At 39.4% G+C, this 16148-nt stretch overlaps 3 protein-coding genes across 7 annotated transcripts; all 3 read right to left on the bottom strand.

Moving 5' to 3' along the window:
* Positions 1-405: 405 nt before the first annotated feature.
* Positions 406-4125, bottom strand: LOC147334703 (uncharacterized). Of its 2 annotated transcripts, none has more exons than XM_086274104.1 (6): positions 3969-4125; positions 2555-2623; positions 1324-1701; positions 1141-1233; positions 950-1051; positions 406-871 (listed from the first exon to the last, which is right to left on the bottom strand). In XM_086274104.1, exons 1-6 carry the CDS (start codon positions 4093-4095, stop codon positions 837-839), a joined length of 804 nt encoding a protein of 267 aa, XP_086130230.1. In that variant the 5' UTR covers positions 4096-4125; the 3' UTR covers positions 406-836. The 2 variants fall into 2 exon arrangements, with proteins under 2 accessions (XP_086130230.1, XP_086130239.1); XM_086274113.1 differs by having other exon boundaries at positions 950-1048.
* Positions 4086-8482, bottom strand: LOC147334702 (myelin-oligodendrocyte glycoprotein-like). Of its 2 annotated transcripts, XM_086274362.1 has the most exons (5): positions 8270-8482; positions 5912-6289; positions 5723-5800; positions 5535-5632; positions 4086-4187 (listed from the first exon to the last, which is right to left on the bottom strand). In XM_086274362.1, the coding sequence occupies exons 1-4, from the start codon at positions 8340-8342 to the stop codon at positions 5544-5546; spliced, it is 618 nt and encodes a 205-aa protein (XP_086130488.1). In that variant the 5' UTR covers positions 8343-8482; the 3' UTR covers positions 4086-4187; positions 5535-5543. The 2 variants fall into 2 exon arrangements, with proteins under 2 accessions (XP_086130488.1, XP_086130478.1); XM_086274352.1 differs by lacking the exon at positions 4086-4187 and having other exon boundaries at positions 5528-5632; positions 8270-8425.
* Positions 8483-10210: 1728 nt separating this feature from the next.
* LOC147334701 (myelin-oligodendrocyte glycoprotein-like) lies at positions 10211-14314 on the bottom strand. Of its 3 annotated transcripts, none has more exons than XM_086274134.1 (5): positions 13373-14310; positions 11996-12373; positions 11807-11884; positions 11607-11719; positions 10211-11528 (listed from the first exon to the last, which is right to left on the bottom strand). In XM_086274134.1, exons 1-5 carry the CDS (start codon positions 13467-13469, stop codon positions 11481-11483), a joined length of 714 nt encoding a protein of 237 aa, XP_086130260.1. In that variant the 5' UTR covers positions 13470-14310; the 3' UTR covers positions 10211-11480. The 3 variants fall into 3 exon arrangements, with proteins under 3 accessions (XP_086130260.1, XP_086130268.1, XP_086130251.1); XM_086274142.1 differs by having other exon boundaries at positions 11607-11716; XM_086274125.1 differs by having other exon boundaries at positions 11607-11884; positions 13373-14314.
* Between the last annotated feature and the right edge of the window lie 1834 nt (positions 14315-16148).

The following is a 16148-nucleotide window of genomic DNA, read 5'->3' as shown; positions in this document are numbered from 1 at the left end:
ATAAATAAATAAATATATATGAGGCACGGAATAATTTATTTATAACACACTTTAAAAACAAAGTTTACAAAGAGCAGGAAGAAGGTGATTTTAAACATTAAAGACAAATAAAAGAAACACACTAAAGTTCATAAAAAATAAGTAGAACAAATGTCAAGACAAACATTTAAAAATCAAAGACACCATCTCTCTATCTATGGTCAAGTGCATGCTTCACATCAGCGAGGTTAACTGTGAATTTCTATACCAAATAAAAGCTTTTTTAAGTTGACCCCAGAGAAAGATGGTAAGCTGCCCAGTTAGTCAGAAATATACTATAGTGTAAAATTAAATAATCAGCTCAAGTTTTATATAGTCAGTTATTTACAAATAAATACCTGTTATTCATCCATGACTCCTACATAATGTTTGTGCAATCAAAGTAAACATCTGTCAGATTATTATCACATATTTACTGCTTTGCAAACTTCATAAAGTACAAACAAACAAAGAAAACAAAACGAATACGTACAAAATAGAAAACTTTTTTTTTAAGTAAATACTTTCCTCAGCAGAGCTTCGTGCTCTCAGACTTCTTGCTATTTATGATGATAATAACTTACATGTAACGTCTTTCATTTATTTACTGTGTAGCATTCACTCTGTGTTTTATCTGATAGTTGTTAAAGACTTTTGTAAAAGTGACCTTATGATGATCTCAGTGCTGCTGGACTGAAGTGTCTCCCTGTGGCTGCTTGTTTGAATCCCCAACCAAATTGTCAGGATCCAGAAAAGATAAACCAACGCTCTCCACTCCATTAACACCAACAATCCTTTGTGCAAAGCACTAGTAATTGTTATGACTTTGGATCCCCTGGTCCCCCGAATGCTTCTATTAAAAGAAGTTTAATAATGAGTCAGTCTGACGGCACAAGAAGCAAAAACATGTTTGTGTTTGTTTCTGATGTACCTTTTGTGTGATGGCGAGAGAAATAAGCAGCAAGTGCAGCGACTACAAGTAAAGAAACAGTGATGATGATGGAGATCAGCACAGCGACCCTGGACCGACCTGCTGAGGTGAAAAAAGGTCACCACAAATGGACCAAAAACGTCACCAAAACAGAAATGATGCAGAGATAAATCTGGATTTTTTTTCCTCACTGTTTCTCTGAGTCGTGTCCTCAGGATCTGGAGTTTGGACGTTTCTGGGATGCAGTGGTGTCTCTGTCAATGAGATTTTCCCGTAGTTTGGGTCTAAAAGACACAAAAAAACATAAGAGTCATAAATTGTTAATAAAAATTTGAGTTTGGAACCACAAACATCGCCAAAACAAATCTTCTCACCGACTACAAGTTCAACAACAGCAGCTTTCACTCTGCTCTGCAGCTTGGGGATGAAACATCTGTATCTGCCGTTGTCTTCCTCCGACACGTTCAGGATCTTCAGTGAAATGTTCCCGTGTTTCATGTCGTCCATGAACAGCTCCGTCCTCCTGAAGTACGAGGCCATCTTCATGTCGGGGACCTCCTGCCTGTCCCTGTACAGGTGAACGTACTCCACTCGGCTCAGACGGTCCGACGGGTCGGGCTTCAGGTCGGGTTTGGACCACTCCACCGTCAGACCCTGGACATCGAACATGGGCGCCAGGTGACACGGCAGGATGACATCATCACCCGGAGCAGCGATGATTGGAAGATTTGAACCAATCACCAGAACCTCACCTGGAAACAGATGGAAAATTAATTCTCCTGAACTCCTGCAGAACTTCCACAGATCTTCAGTGTATAACTCTGTAAAGTGACACACACACAAACACTTGAAGATCTTGAACAGCCAAATGAGTGTTTCCGCTGTTATTCCAGAAATGTTTCTTACTGAGATCAAATTATTTAAAGAAAGAAGTCCTCCTCAGTCTACTGGTAAACAGGACAGGGATCTCAATATCAGGATGTGAATTTACAGCAGAATAAATTAAGCTGAATGCATCCGGTTTAAATGGAGGCATATCTGTGCTGGTTCAGACACACGCAGTGTCAGGGATTCAAAGTTTTGATCATGGGAAACAGTCTGGTCCGTAACTGCTTTAATCTAAACCTGAACAGCTTCCTCTGTGAGTAATCTCTGTAAATAAGTGACATCATCATGAGATCATCAGACAGACAGTAAAATGCTGGGTTCCTGTGGGTACCTGCTGATCCAGAACAATGAAATTACAGTAACCAGACACAGGAAGACAAAAAAAAACCTTAATCCACAGAGACTTTTAACCAAATTCTTCTGAATTAGGTTGTTAAAGCCAAAACTAGCTCATCTGTGGAAAGCCATGATGGACGCATATGTCGGCTAAAAATATTGGAACATAGTGTTAATTCATCCCCTTACCACAATGTATGATGTGGTTTCTGGTGTTTGTGTGGAAACAACAACGCAAATATTCAGTATATTAGGTTTGTGTGATGTTGGTTTAATTCAGTCCTCGTTTGCTGACATTATTCCCCCCCCGTAAGGCCATGATTTCTTAAATAAATTCAATGTAATTTAAGAGAATTAAGTTCTACAGTGTGGAGACGTTACCGAGTTGACTGCTGAAGACTTCTGGACTTCTAGAAAGACTTCCTGTACCATCACGGGACGTCGGAATAACTGGAAAAAGAAATTCACAACTTCAGAAGAGATCATGAGAAGATAGAGAAGATTTTATTATACAAGCAGCTGACATCATACACAAAAACATGAAGCCTGAACATGAATATATTTAAAAACAAACAAACAAAAACATATAAACATATGGAAATTAATTAATATAATCTTTTTTTGCCTTATATTCGGTAATGTTTTATTAAATTGTGATGTTTAATGCTTTCTATATAGATTAGTTAGAAATATTCACAAAATAATTCCTTGACCCTGATAACAGGTCAGATAAAATAATAATAATAATAATAATAAAGAAACCATACACAAAAGTCCCTATATAATTGAATTTCTTTTATGTCTAGTCACCAGTGATTAACTAACTGGATGTGTGGTGGGGTTTTTCCCAGAAATGACTCAATGATGGAATTAAATCAAGACTGAAAAGAGCAGAGTCATGATTACCAAACAATAAATGAGCTTATGACATGTGTAAATTTACAACTCAGTAGAATATTCTTAGAAAGATCAAATGTGTGTACCACACAAATTAAGCACCCCTTCCCTTCCAAGGTGAACATATCTGTTCAGAACAAAGCAGGAGATCCATAAAAAGCTACAAGTTAATCTAGATTTTCTTCTATGTTCTTATTTTGTACGGTAAGTTCAGGGAGTTTACCTCATAAAACAGTGGAGTAGGACAGTAACTTAAAATCTAACGCAGAATGGAAACTTTAAACTGAAAGCCTGACTAAAAATATTTACAAGAATAAGTGAAACATAATATGTTTCACTTATTCGTGAAAGTCTTGATTTTACATATTATGTAAAATCAAGACTTTCACGTGACTGAATTTAATTGGACAAATCAGTCACGTGATCAGGCCTTACAACTGCGCCGAAATGGCGGCTCATTTCAAACTGTGTCATTACGTGATATCAGAGATTATATTTAATGTTTTCTAGCGAGTTTCCACACCGGACATGTTTCCTTATTTCGTTCTTGTTGCTAGGCAGCAATGTGGCGCACGCGTTTTGTTTACGCTGTGAGAAACAGGTGTGGCGCGTCTGACGTAAATAGGCGTGTCGAACCTTTACACATCTTTAGAATGCTCAGTGGATCATCGCCTTTATCCGACCTACATAACACTCTTATCAACGCTCAAATGGGAAGAAACCGCTTCATACGGGGCAGAACCTGCCTGATAATCACCACAATTTAACATTATTTTACGTCTCAAAAGTAATTAACTGATGTCATTACTCACAGTGACACAACAAAGTTGAACTGCTAAAAGGGAACTCGGCTTGTTTATTTCTTGAAAATGTGAATGAAATGTAGCTGTGAGTTTACCTTGAACGGGAGTCCAGACGAGCAAAGCTGAGCACAGGATGAAAGTCCACAGTGAGGATGAGTCTCCACCCAGCGAGCTGTACACAGACATGGCTCGTATATTCTTTGAATGAATAACCCGAATCATCGTGGACCGTTCAAGTAGGCTACTTCTTTAGCCCCGCCCATCTCTCTCTCTCTCTTTTCCTTAGTCATTTGACTAGAAACATCTGGAAACACCTGGAGAAAACACGACCAGCCAACACAGTCATGAGCTGGAACACCCTTTCACCCAGTTATGTAGGTCTTACTAAATAAAAGTCCATCACTGAGCTATAAACAAGTGTTGTTCTCCATCACTTTGAACTGCAGACATATTTACACAATAAATATACCCCCTGCCTATGGAAGGAGGCCATACCTAGAGAGAAACCTTTAAATTTCCTTTAACGCTTTGATCTGTATCGGATGCTGTAAAAAAAACTGAACATATTTAAACACAAAACAGTCTTGGTGTTTGGGGATGATTTGTTTCAGTCTAGTTAGCAATGATCAGGGGGGATTTTAACCCTTTAATTTGTCCATCGGAGACGCTTTAAGGTCTCACTGAAGATTTAAGTTCTCTTTAAATACTCAGGTATAACATTTAAATAAGTTCACACAGTGAGACTAAATAAATGTTAAAAGTCCGCTTGTTCACTGTAGCTGTTTTATACTATGTTACCCATGATGCACCTCGGTATCTGTACTTCCGGTTGGGAACGTGTTCAGCGCAGTTCAGGACAGATGAGAGGTGTGTCGGAGGAGTAACGTATTTACTTGCATTCCTGTGTGAGTTAATATTGTGTGCGTGCTTACCATATGACCACACACACACCCATATACACACTCACACCCCCTTTACCTGCATGTGAATACTGTAATGCCTCCCTACCAACGCTGTACATCCTGTTGGTGTCATCTGCCACCTCCTTAGTAAAGTTATTTGAACTACATCACTGTGGAGTACCATTCCTTCTGACCGAGGACGACTCAGTTGAAGCGTGATCGGCAATCAGTGCAAACATACATTACAATAAATATTCATTAAACATGCTGAGGAGTGTTTCTTCTCCAGGCTGAACTTCACAGTTTTGTATTGAAGGAGGAAATCCATCAGTTTCACTGCTTGATGTTTCCAAGCAGATCCTCTAGAGTCTGACAGCAGCAACTCTGACTGAAGACGTCTGTAAGAAATATTTCCTGTTTACATCCTCTGATCTTCCACTCTCTGTTTTCTTGTTCTACACTTTCTTTATGTGAAAATGAGCTCGATAAACTGGACATGGTCTTGAGCTGGGGTCAAAGTTCAAATTAGGCTCACTTCCTGTTATAGAAGATGATCTTGGTGCTGTTGGGCCCGAGTGTCTCCCGGTGGCTGTTGGTTTGAATCCAACCTGACTGAAGATCCAGTAAAAATAAAAAGTGTTTTTCTCATTTGCCTCTGGCTGTTTCTGATTTTAAAAAAACAGTTGAAAAGATTTTTTTTTTAATCCAATTAAGTCTGATGGCAAGAATCAACATTATTTGTGTTTGTTTGTTTCTTACTTTTAATTTCTAAAAAAATGCACTAATAGAATTATGCAAAGAAAGCAGCGACAGCAGCAACGGACATGAAGGCGATGACAATGATGACCACAGAGACCCTGGTGATGTCAACAAAGGAAAAAAGGTAAATGCACAAAAATGTCACCCAAACAGAAATAATGAGGAGAAGAACTGGATTGTTATCTCACCGTTTCTTAGAGTTTTGTCCTGATGATCTTGCGTTTGGAGCGACGTCTCTGTCGTTGAGGTTTTAACGTGGTTTGGCTCTAAAAGTCACGAAAAAAATAAATAAAATAAAACTGAAGGTTTGTAATGGTACAGAAAAAACACACAAAACTGTTGGGAACCACAAACATGACCGAAACAAATCTTCTGACCGACTACAAGTTCAACAACAGCAGCTTTCACTCTGCTCTGCAGCTTGGGGATGAAACATCTGTATCTGCCGTTGTCTTCCTCCGACACGTTCAGGATCTTCAGTGAAATGTTCCCGTGTTTCATGTCGTCCATGAACAGCTCCGTCCTCCTGAAGTACGAGGCCATCTTCATGTCGGGGACCTCCTTCCTGTCCCTGTACAGGTGAACGTACTCCACTCGGCTCAGCCGGTCCGACGGGTCGGGCTTCAGGTCGGGTTTGGACCACTCCACCGTCAGACCCTGGACATCGAACGTGGGCTCCAGGTGACACGGCAGGATGACATCATCACCCGGAGCAGCAACGATTGGAAGATTTGAACCAATCACTAGAACCTCACCTGGAAACAGGCAGAAAATTAATTCTCCTGAACTCCTACAGAATTTCCACAGATCCTCAGATCGTCAGTGTATAACTCTATAAAGTTACACACAGAAGACCTGAACATCATGAACAGGCCCATGAGTCTTTGTGGTGTTACTGCAGAGGTGTTTCTGGGACTAAATTATTGAATGAAACAAGTCCTCCTCAATATGTTTCCAAAACCAACAGAGAACTCATGGGAGATTTGTTTCACCCTAAAGCCTTGTTTAGTTCTAATAAGTGATGCCGAGTCAGTGGAATTAAGGAGCCTGGGACCTGGTAAGAGTTCACATGGGCTGAGGTTGTGTATAAACCTCAGCTCATGTGTCCATAAGGACCCATATGATCACAGGGTGACAGTGACATTACACATCATCATAGGTCACAACACCACTGAAGGTTCAATATGTGGGACTCTGTCAGCTTTTATACGTGAAGAAACTGGAATACAAGCTCAATAAAGTCAGGTTCTGCCATTTCTATCTTTGAAAGACTTCAAGAAAATAAATTTCTCTGGCCCATAACACTCACTATACGTTTGAGAGATTTCAGACATAACCAATGAGTATTTCTTAGTTTTAGTGATTCCTCTTTAGAGAGACGGCCCTTTAGGGATTAACCATGCAAATAAACAGGTCGAGTTTCTGAGTTCTGTCAATTTCGTTGAACTTCTATTCTTTATCACCTCTTCAAAAACAAAAGCATCCATCAAGTTTTTGAAGGAAGCCACAAGTAACAAAACTGGTTTAACACATGAAAAAGTTGGATTACCTTCTTCAAAACTGTTCAACACTGCGGCTTTAATTTCATTAATTTGTTAATCAAATGCTCATGATAACCCTCCCAGGCCAGAGACATGTCAACCGTTAGACATGACAAGGAAAGGCAAAGGTTTTTTGTTTGTTTCAGCTCCAGTTTAAACAGAATCACCTTTGTCTTCTTCCATTTCTTCAGTCTTTGGGGTACTAAGAGTTACAAGACGAGATGAAGAAACAGCAAGAAGCAGAGAGCGTTTAAAAGTACAAAACAGAGCTGTTTTCACATTTAACTCATAACCTGTCTTTGTGGAGGATGTGTAGCACAGCAGGGTAGAAGCCTAACCGATTAACACAAATGGATGTCTGCGTATATCAGGCAATAACTGATTATTGGTGGTTATTCAAACATGATCTACATGGCAGATAAACAACAAAGTCACCAAAATCACCAGAGCTGCTTATATTTGGAAAGTCCAAATGTCATCTAAGCATTTAAAACAAATGAGTTGTTATTAAATGTCACAACGTCCTTTTGTTCAGTCACATCAATTCTGAGCTGATTAACTGATGAAATACTTTACAACAATTCTCCGTGACTCACTGACTGACTCATGGGACGGATACGTATTGAAGCCCGTTTGCAATAAAAAAAAATCAAACAAACAAACAAAAACAACCCAAAAATCAAGTATCTAAAATCGAAATTTCGAGTTACTTTTCTCAACATTTCGAGAAAATAACTCGAGTTATAGATCCTTTTTTTCCTTAGTGGTGGTAACGGGCTTCCATAGATATGGGATGGGTGGATGGATACGGCCAGATGCGGCTTCTAAGTCTCTCTTTTTTTTCAGCGGACGGTTTTAACGTTTACCGGGAGATCTCCACACCTGTCAGATGTTGGTGCCAAACAGCAAAGTATAGCACGTGTCTTCTATTACACTTTAATCACGCGCGGCCCTGCAGTATTAACAGAGACACCACGTTCACACTCACACTTTCAGCCTGTTCAGTGTTGTCCGTTATAATTAATCCTCTGTGAGCGCTTAAACGGGGTAAAGCCGCTCATCGCAAAGGAGAGCCTGCTTAAATCATCTCGTTGAAACTTCTTTCCGTGTCAAAGTAACTCACTGATAACTGTCATCACTCACAGCGACACGGAGAAGAAGAACACACAGCTGTGAGCTGACAGTAACGTTTACCTCCAGCCAGAGTCCACACGCTGAAAGCCGAGCACAGAATAGAAGTCCACAGTCCACAATAGAAGACAGACATGGTGCACAGAACACGGAGTCCGTGGATTAATTAATCAAACCTGAGGTTGTCTGTGCTCCTGCCTCGATCTCACTGGATGTATGTATGAATGACCTGTTAGTCTTCAAATATCCAGATACGGTAACGAGCAATGTTCCCTCTAAGCTGCGCGCGTGCGCAATTGCTCACTGCTGCTGGCACGGTCTCTGCGCACAGAAAATCTGCGTTGCGCAAAAAAAAAAATCTAACCTGAATTGAAATTAATATTAAAACTTTAACAATTCTGTTTTGCAGTGCTAGTCAGTAAGTGACTGGCTGCTTAGAACGATGCCACCTTATCCTAGTCCAGCCAATAATGCGATGGTTGAGATGTGAGAGATTTGCGACGTTTAGCGCAAATCTTGTGTAGTTAGTGTGTAGTGTAGTCAATAGTTTAGTTGTGTGTGTCAGAACAAGGAGGCGACTGCTGAATACTGCTTTTCCTTTTTCAATCTATACCGGTACACATACCAGCCAAACAATTTGCGTTATGGAACAGAATGATTTCTGGATTTATATGGAAGGGCCGTAAACCCAGAGTTAGATAAATAACATTGCAACTACCTAAGGAACGGGGTGGACTTTCCCTCCCAAACTTAGAAAGCTATTTTAAAGCAGCACAATTAAGATACTTAATTTATTGGTGTGATCCTTTGTATGAAGCAAAATGGAAATATTTAGATGTGACACAATTAAAATGACCACTACAGACAATATTAGGAGATAAAAAATTATATTTGGAACAGAAAAATAATTTAAACGAATGGACTAAAACTCCTTTAAAGATATGGTTTGATGAATGCAAAAGCCTTAAATCAGGAGCTGGAATTAAACTCAGATGGGTCACACAGGCACTGCCTGAGATTTTAAATGACTATAAAGGAAGTACAACAACACCTGTGGTCTCTTTAGATAGTATTGACCATCAACTCTGCAAGTGAATTTATTTTACAACTGTCATTTGAACACTGAGATTGGGGAGCTTACTCGAGTCCCTGACACAGAACACTGGACATGTTTCACTGGTGAGTCTATGTGGCAATTAGAGGAAGCGACGTTTGTGCTTCTTTAGTTCAGTCTCATGTTTCAGATCACTTGGTAAAACCATAAAGTCAGCTGACTACAGAGGCGAGGGTGTGGATTTTTTTAAAATGATACATGTGGAACTAAATGTAAATCTGAAGTAACTGAAGTGCAGCTTTAATGCAAAACACATATCACATAAGTGTTGGGAGTTAGAGATTTTCATGCTGAGTCATTCTGTCTTCCTTGCTGTCACTTGGGATTTTTATTTATCTGGTAGAGCAGGAAATCTTCTTTCTTCATCTTTTTGATTCTGGGTGGAGCAGGTGGATGTTTTCTCCTCTCTGTGTAGAAACCAGAGAGAGAGAGTCAGGAGCAGAGAAGCTGCAGATCAGACTGTAAAGATGAATGTTGAGGAGGAAGAAGCTGATGTGTTGTGATGATGTGACGGCATGTTGTCCGAGGTGCTCACAGTATAAATGTGGGAGTAGAAGGACGAGAGCAGCCTGATGTGAGCAGAGAGGAAGCTGCGGGTCAGCACTGCTGTTTTACTACATGTTACTGATCTGAGGGAAGAACTTCAGCATTTTCACGAAAACCACAGTGTTCAGTATAAAAACCTGTGTCACAGTTAATGTAGTGTCATTAAATGTGTCGATTCTGTGTTTGGACGACTTCACAAGAAGTCTGACTAAGTAGAAATGGAAAGTTTCCTTCTTGAAGGAGATGAACTTTGAGCTCTACTGGTCAGATTTACACCAGCATAGCAGGAAAAAAGACTCTGACTGGAGGCTTGATAACATCAGGTGTGTCATCAAACCTGTGACACAAACAGCTTTTCTGCAGGTCAGCCAGCAGATGGCAGCGTTCTCTTAAAGAAAAGCTGCATTTGAACTGCATACACTATGTTGATGATTGACGTCAGGTTTATAAGGTGCAAACAATAAACAAAGTAAAGGCTCCATTAATATAAATATAGGTTCTCATTGTCAAATGTAACCATGTTACGAGGTAAACGGTGACTTAACATCAAATAGAGGCAAAAAAGAAAACAGTGTCTAAACGTGCTTGAACTTTTTACTTTCACACTCATATTTACAGACGATTTCACACATTCACATATATCACTGTAACTTTACACTCAGTGCAGTAACAAATACATCCATCCAAAATTCTTAAATATAAATATTCTTATAAATAAATATCTGAGGTAATAAAAAAATAAAATATAAAAATAACAAAATAAAGATCCTGAGCTGGCTAACAGCTGCAAACACATCTGTTTAACTGTGAACCAAAGGAGCTCTGTCATGTTACAGAGCAGGAATAAAGAAGAGTTGGACACAAACATCCTCTGATTTTAGCTCCGTAACTGCAGCAGAAACTACAGTCAGGAGGATTTCTGTCAGTCTGCACAAAGTTTGTAGCTTTAAATGACAAAAAGAGGAAGTTAAGCTTGAGTTCTGCATCAGGATCAAACTGCTTCTTTAAATAAATAACTAGAAACAGTCTGAACATCAAGTCCTGACCAGCAGGAAGTTTCAATTACATTTAATAAATTAACTGTGGCTTTAAAAATGAAGACCAATAAATATCTGAAGTTTCAATCACCTTGTATAAGGTGCTCACAGTGCTGTCATATAAAACTAGCTTTCATAAATAAACACTTTCAGCATCACAATAAGTGACTCTGTTTAAATTACAGCTGCATTAAACATCATTCACAGCAGGTCATTAACACAGTGCAGTAAAGTAATCAGCTTATAACCTGTTTTTGTAACTTCTGTGTCTCCCACACAGTTTTCAGATGATGGTTTATTTCCATCTTTCCACCTGAGCTGTGTCACAAACGTTCATGGAAATTTCCTTTAATGCTGTGAAATCCTTCCAGTCCTGCTGTTTGGGAATAATTCACTTCAGTCCAGAACAGTGATGATGATCATTTCTTTTACAACATTTTCTTTGTTGAGCTCGATAAATAAACTGGACGAGGCTCGAGTCTTCAGCTGGGGTCAAAGTTCAAAGTGTGTTCTTTGCTAAACCAGCGTAGAAAAGCAGCATAGAAGAACCAGTCCATTTATTCCTTTGAGCAAGCAGCTAGACTGGTAGTGGTTGTTTTTCTGTCTCATCATCCTCTGGATGCTTCTGTTGAAAAAGGTAGAATAATGAGTCAGTCTGACGACACAAGAAGCAACAACATGTTTGTGTTTGTTTGTTTCTTACTTTTAGTGTCTGGTGAAAAATGTGTCTGGAGAAATATGCAGCAAAACCAGCGAGAGCCAAAACTAATAATAAGGTGACCACAGCGACGACCACAGCGACCCTGGATCGAGCTGCTGATGTAGAAAAGACAAGAAGGTCACCACAAATACACAAAACCCCAAACAGGGATGATGCAGAGAAGAGTTGGACTGTTTTCTCACCATTTGTTGGAGTCGTGTCCTGAGGATCTGGAGTTTGCAGCGGCGTCTCTGTCGTTGAGGTTTTAGCAAAGTTTGAATCTAAAAGACAAAACAGTCAAAATCTGTTATTAAAATTAGGCTGAAAGTTTGTATTGGGGACAAAAACAACTTTGAGTTTGGAACCACAAACATCAACAAAAATCTCCTCACCGACTACAAGTTCAACAACAGCAGCTTTCACTCTGCTCCGCAGCTTGGGGATGAAACATCTGTATCTGCCGTTGTCTTCCTCCGACACGTTCAGGATCTTCAGTGAAATGTTCCCGTGTTTCATGTCGTCCATGAACAGCTCCGTCCTCCTGAAGTACGAGGCCATCTTCATGTCGGGGACCTCCTTCCTGTCCCTGTACAGGTGAACGTACTCCACTCGGCTCAGCCGGTCCGACGGGTCGGGCTTCAGGTCGGGTTTGGACCATTCCACCGTCAGACCCTGGACATCGAACGTGGGCGCCAGGTGACACGGCAGGATGACATCATCACCCGGAGCAGCGATGATTGGAAGATTTGAACCAATCACCAGAACCTCACCTGGAAACAGATGGAAAATTTAATCTCCTGAACTGCCACCACTATAGACTGAAGACCTGAAAATCAGTAACAGCCCCATCAGTCTCTGTGCTGTTACTTTAGTGTCTCTTAATATACACTACAAAATTTCAGCCATAACCAGTGTGCAGTTGTTGTCAGTGATGGCTGTTTGTTGTTCTGTTACAGACTGACTGAGCCTCGTATGTTCTGTCTGTGGTACTGAAATTCTAACATTTTTAAGTTTTACATAAACAACTTGATTTAATTTGACATCTTTTATTTCATTACTATCATACAGAGCGACTGCTTTGTGTTTACACTGATTCATGCTGATCTTTTGATAATTTGAAACTGATTATTTAACTGCTCCAAATAAAGAAAAATAAGATAAGTTCAGATTTAATAACCAACTAATTTCATTTATTAAAAATTTTAAACTACAAATCCAGAGGAAACTACAAAACACGCACAGACACCTGATTGGACAAACGAGCCACGTGGGCAGTCAGATGTAATTCCTGATGGGGTCATGATGGCGGGTTGTCAAGCTAATGTGTTTTTATAGAAAACACATTAGCTTGTGGAAACACGTGTAGTCAGCAGCAGCATGTGCGGACTGAATCTGCATCACTCCGGATCAATAAACAGGGTTTTAGTTTCGGCTCACCGGACGTTGTGTTTTGTAACTCTGCTCTTTCTCTCCTCTGACAAACACACGGCTCTCATAAACCTGACATGCTCGCAGACTGCTCGGTGAATCATCGCCATCGTGTCCGTTATAAACAAACCTCACACAGTCAGAACCTGCCTGACAATCTTCTCGTTTTAAGCTTCTTCCGGTTTTAAAGTAACTCACTGACAGCTGTCACACTGTTAGTGACGGACAACACAGCACAGCTGATAACAGTCATTTCAGCTTATTCACATCCGCCAGTTTTTCATTAAAATTCACTGTAATCTGCACTAACACGCAGCTAGAAGCTGGACACGTCGGCTTACCTTGTACAGGAGTCCAGACGGACAAAGCCGAGCACAGGAGAAAAGTCCGGAGTGAGAAAAAGTTAGAGTCCTTAAAGTAGAAGTTGTTCAGAGACATGATCGATGATTAAAAGTTCCGTTTTCTGACTGAAGCGCGTTTTTTGGAAAGCTGCAGTCCGATCAGTCCCTGCCTGCTTCGAGCGAATTGAATGAATGAGTTGCGAGGCTCACTCGCTGTTTAAAAATAACTCTAAGTCTCCGCCTACGGAGCGGTGTAACTGAGCCCTAGATGGTTATGAAGTCCCGTGATGTGATTACGCAGGGGAAACCCCACAGTGAAACCTGTCTGTCGCGCTTTAACGCATCACCGAAATTACTGTACTTGGATCATTTCTATAGAAACTCCGAGTCTCAGTTTGTAACTAGTCTGCTCGGTCTCACTTTCTGTTCAGTTTGAAGCCTCAGACATTATAATGTGTCTCACTGAGCAAAAATAAAAACAAGCCGACCTGTCAGGTGAAGTAAGCGAGTCTGAACTTTCATAATAGAAAAACATGAAACGTGTTGTGTCATTAATGACTCAGCAGTATGTAGCACAGCATCCACAGACTAACTTGGATATATGACTGTTTTAATCAATCTAATAATCTGTTAGATACAGAAGGTGAGTTTGATCATTTCTCTGTGAGATCAAAGCTGCAGCAAAGATTCAACACTGTTTACAATGTTGTGATGATGTAACATCCTCCACCTGCCAGTATAAATGCTCAGACATGTCAGTGCAGAGAACAATGGAAGCTCTGCTGGTTAAACTGGTGCTGGCAGCACTGCACTGCTCCTTATATGCTATTAGTCAATACAGATATTGTACAGCTTTCACATCACTGCTAATAATAACCATAATTATAGTTATAATAATATATCTGTATTTACAAATTACAGACTAAAGAGGAGTAATAATATATAAATGATGAATTAAGCACATTTTAATCTATGCTTAATAGTGTGGCATTAATATATAAAGTGCTCCCATTATGTTTAATATATCTAAAATAAAATCAGGACTCGTACTTCTGAGTTTCTCTGACATTAATTAAATGGATGAATTCTCAATAACAACATTGATTAGCTCCACAGAAGCTCCAACAATACGAACATCCTGACTTCCTTGACTGGAAGCAGATGACGTGTGCTAGCAACAGCAAAGCTCAATAGGAATGAAGTCTCACTCTCACTTCCTCTTCCAGCACATGCGTTTAGCACAGAATGGGCGTAGCTCTGCTGAGAACTAATCTCACTGCAGGCGGCCTGGACAATCCTGGCTTATTATAGAGAAATCAACTTCAGTGGGTTTTTACTGTAACACATGCACTGGTTTACCTGTCTGTGACATTTGCCTTCTATACAACAATAAGTGACAATAATCAAAAGAAATAAAACTAGCAGTGAAACCAATGAAAATTAAATGTTTTTAAACAATAAAAACAAAGTTGAAATAAGAAAATTTGCTCTGGAAATAAAAACTCTGAAATACAGGAAACTAATTCAGAAAAAAAATCTCCAAAAGTTGATTCTGTTCATCTGGACGTACACAGCAAATCCAGCATGTCCAAATTAACACTGTCGGATTTGATTTCAACACTATTAAAGTGTCTATATGGGTCCACACCAGAGAGTGTTAATTTAACTCTTTTTGGAGAGTTGGTACATTAACTCTGATTTAGTGTTAAACACCAAATCTGTCTGGAGTTGATAATTTAACACTTGGTGTTAAGAGTTTATATATTAACTCTCAAAGAGTATTTTAGTTTAACTACGTAAGAGTTATCTTCTAATTCATTCTAAAAAGCAGGAATTTTACTGTTCTGAACTTCTAGAAATTTCTTTTGGAAATAAACATTTACTAAAAAGATGCAATGGTTTTTGAAAAACATTTATTCTGAACTGTGCACCACAATTTCAAAACATTTTCTGAAAGATGTAACAGTATACATGTTCTCACTTTCATTAGAATTTTGTTTATCAAAAGGTCTGACATGGTAAATGCAAATAACAGCATTCTCATCACTTATTTCTTCAATACAATATGCATGTCCTTCATTCATCCCTTTGTGGAACTTCAACGGACTTCTGCTCTCCCCCATATTCCATCTTCACAAGCATATCCTGTGCGGAGATTGAATAAAAATTAGTTGACACTAATTAATGGCACAAATAATCCAGTAAACAATTGCAGCACAGTAAAAAAAAAAAAAAAGGAATCCTCTTTGAGTCATTACTTGTGTAAAGTATTTTCCCAAAAGACAAGGACACAGGCAACAGGTAATACTGAACTAAATGTAAAACCTCAACCTTTTTCATTTTTACCTAAACCGTGTGCACAAAACTCTGGAGGGATCTAAATGCTAACGTAGAACCCAGTCAGGACGTCAGCTACTGCTGTTTGCTCGTTTTTTTTTTATGGGCGATCGTTTTCAGGCTTCAAGTAGCACCATTATACCAACGTTTCACATTCTACACATTGTTTTAGGTGTATTTGACCAAAAGTTTGACTGAAAATTCACATGCAAGCTTTTTTTCAAGGCTGTGGTATTTGCCTGCAAACAATACCTTTCAGCTAGCTAAAACAGAATATTATGCTATCACCGAGCAACATGGCTAATGCCTTTCACACAGCTTTGTCTCAACTCCAAAGAGCCACAGAAGTAAAAGCTAATAGAAATAATTGAAACAATCTTTGAAAAAATGACTTACCAAGCATGGCAAACAACTCAAATATGTAGAGCAAAATGTTCTG

Source organism: Aulonocara sp. 'chitande type north' Nkhata Bay, linkage group LG3 (genome assembly GCF_057382095.1).
Source record: "Aulonocara sp. 'chitande type north' Nkhata Bay isolate Kocher_YH1m ecotype deep benthic linkage group LG3, A_spYH_male_GT1.1, whole genome shotgun sequence".
Classification (NCBI taxonomy): domain Eukaryota; kingdom Metazoa; phylum Chordata; class Actinopteri; order Cichliformes; family Cichlidae; genus Aulonocara; species Aulonocara sp. 'chitande type north' Nkhata Bay.
The sequence above is the reverse complement of the archived record's forward strand: the minus strand, read 5'-3'. Positions and strand labels throughout refer to the sequence as shown.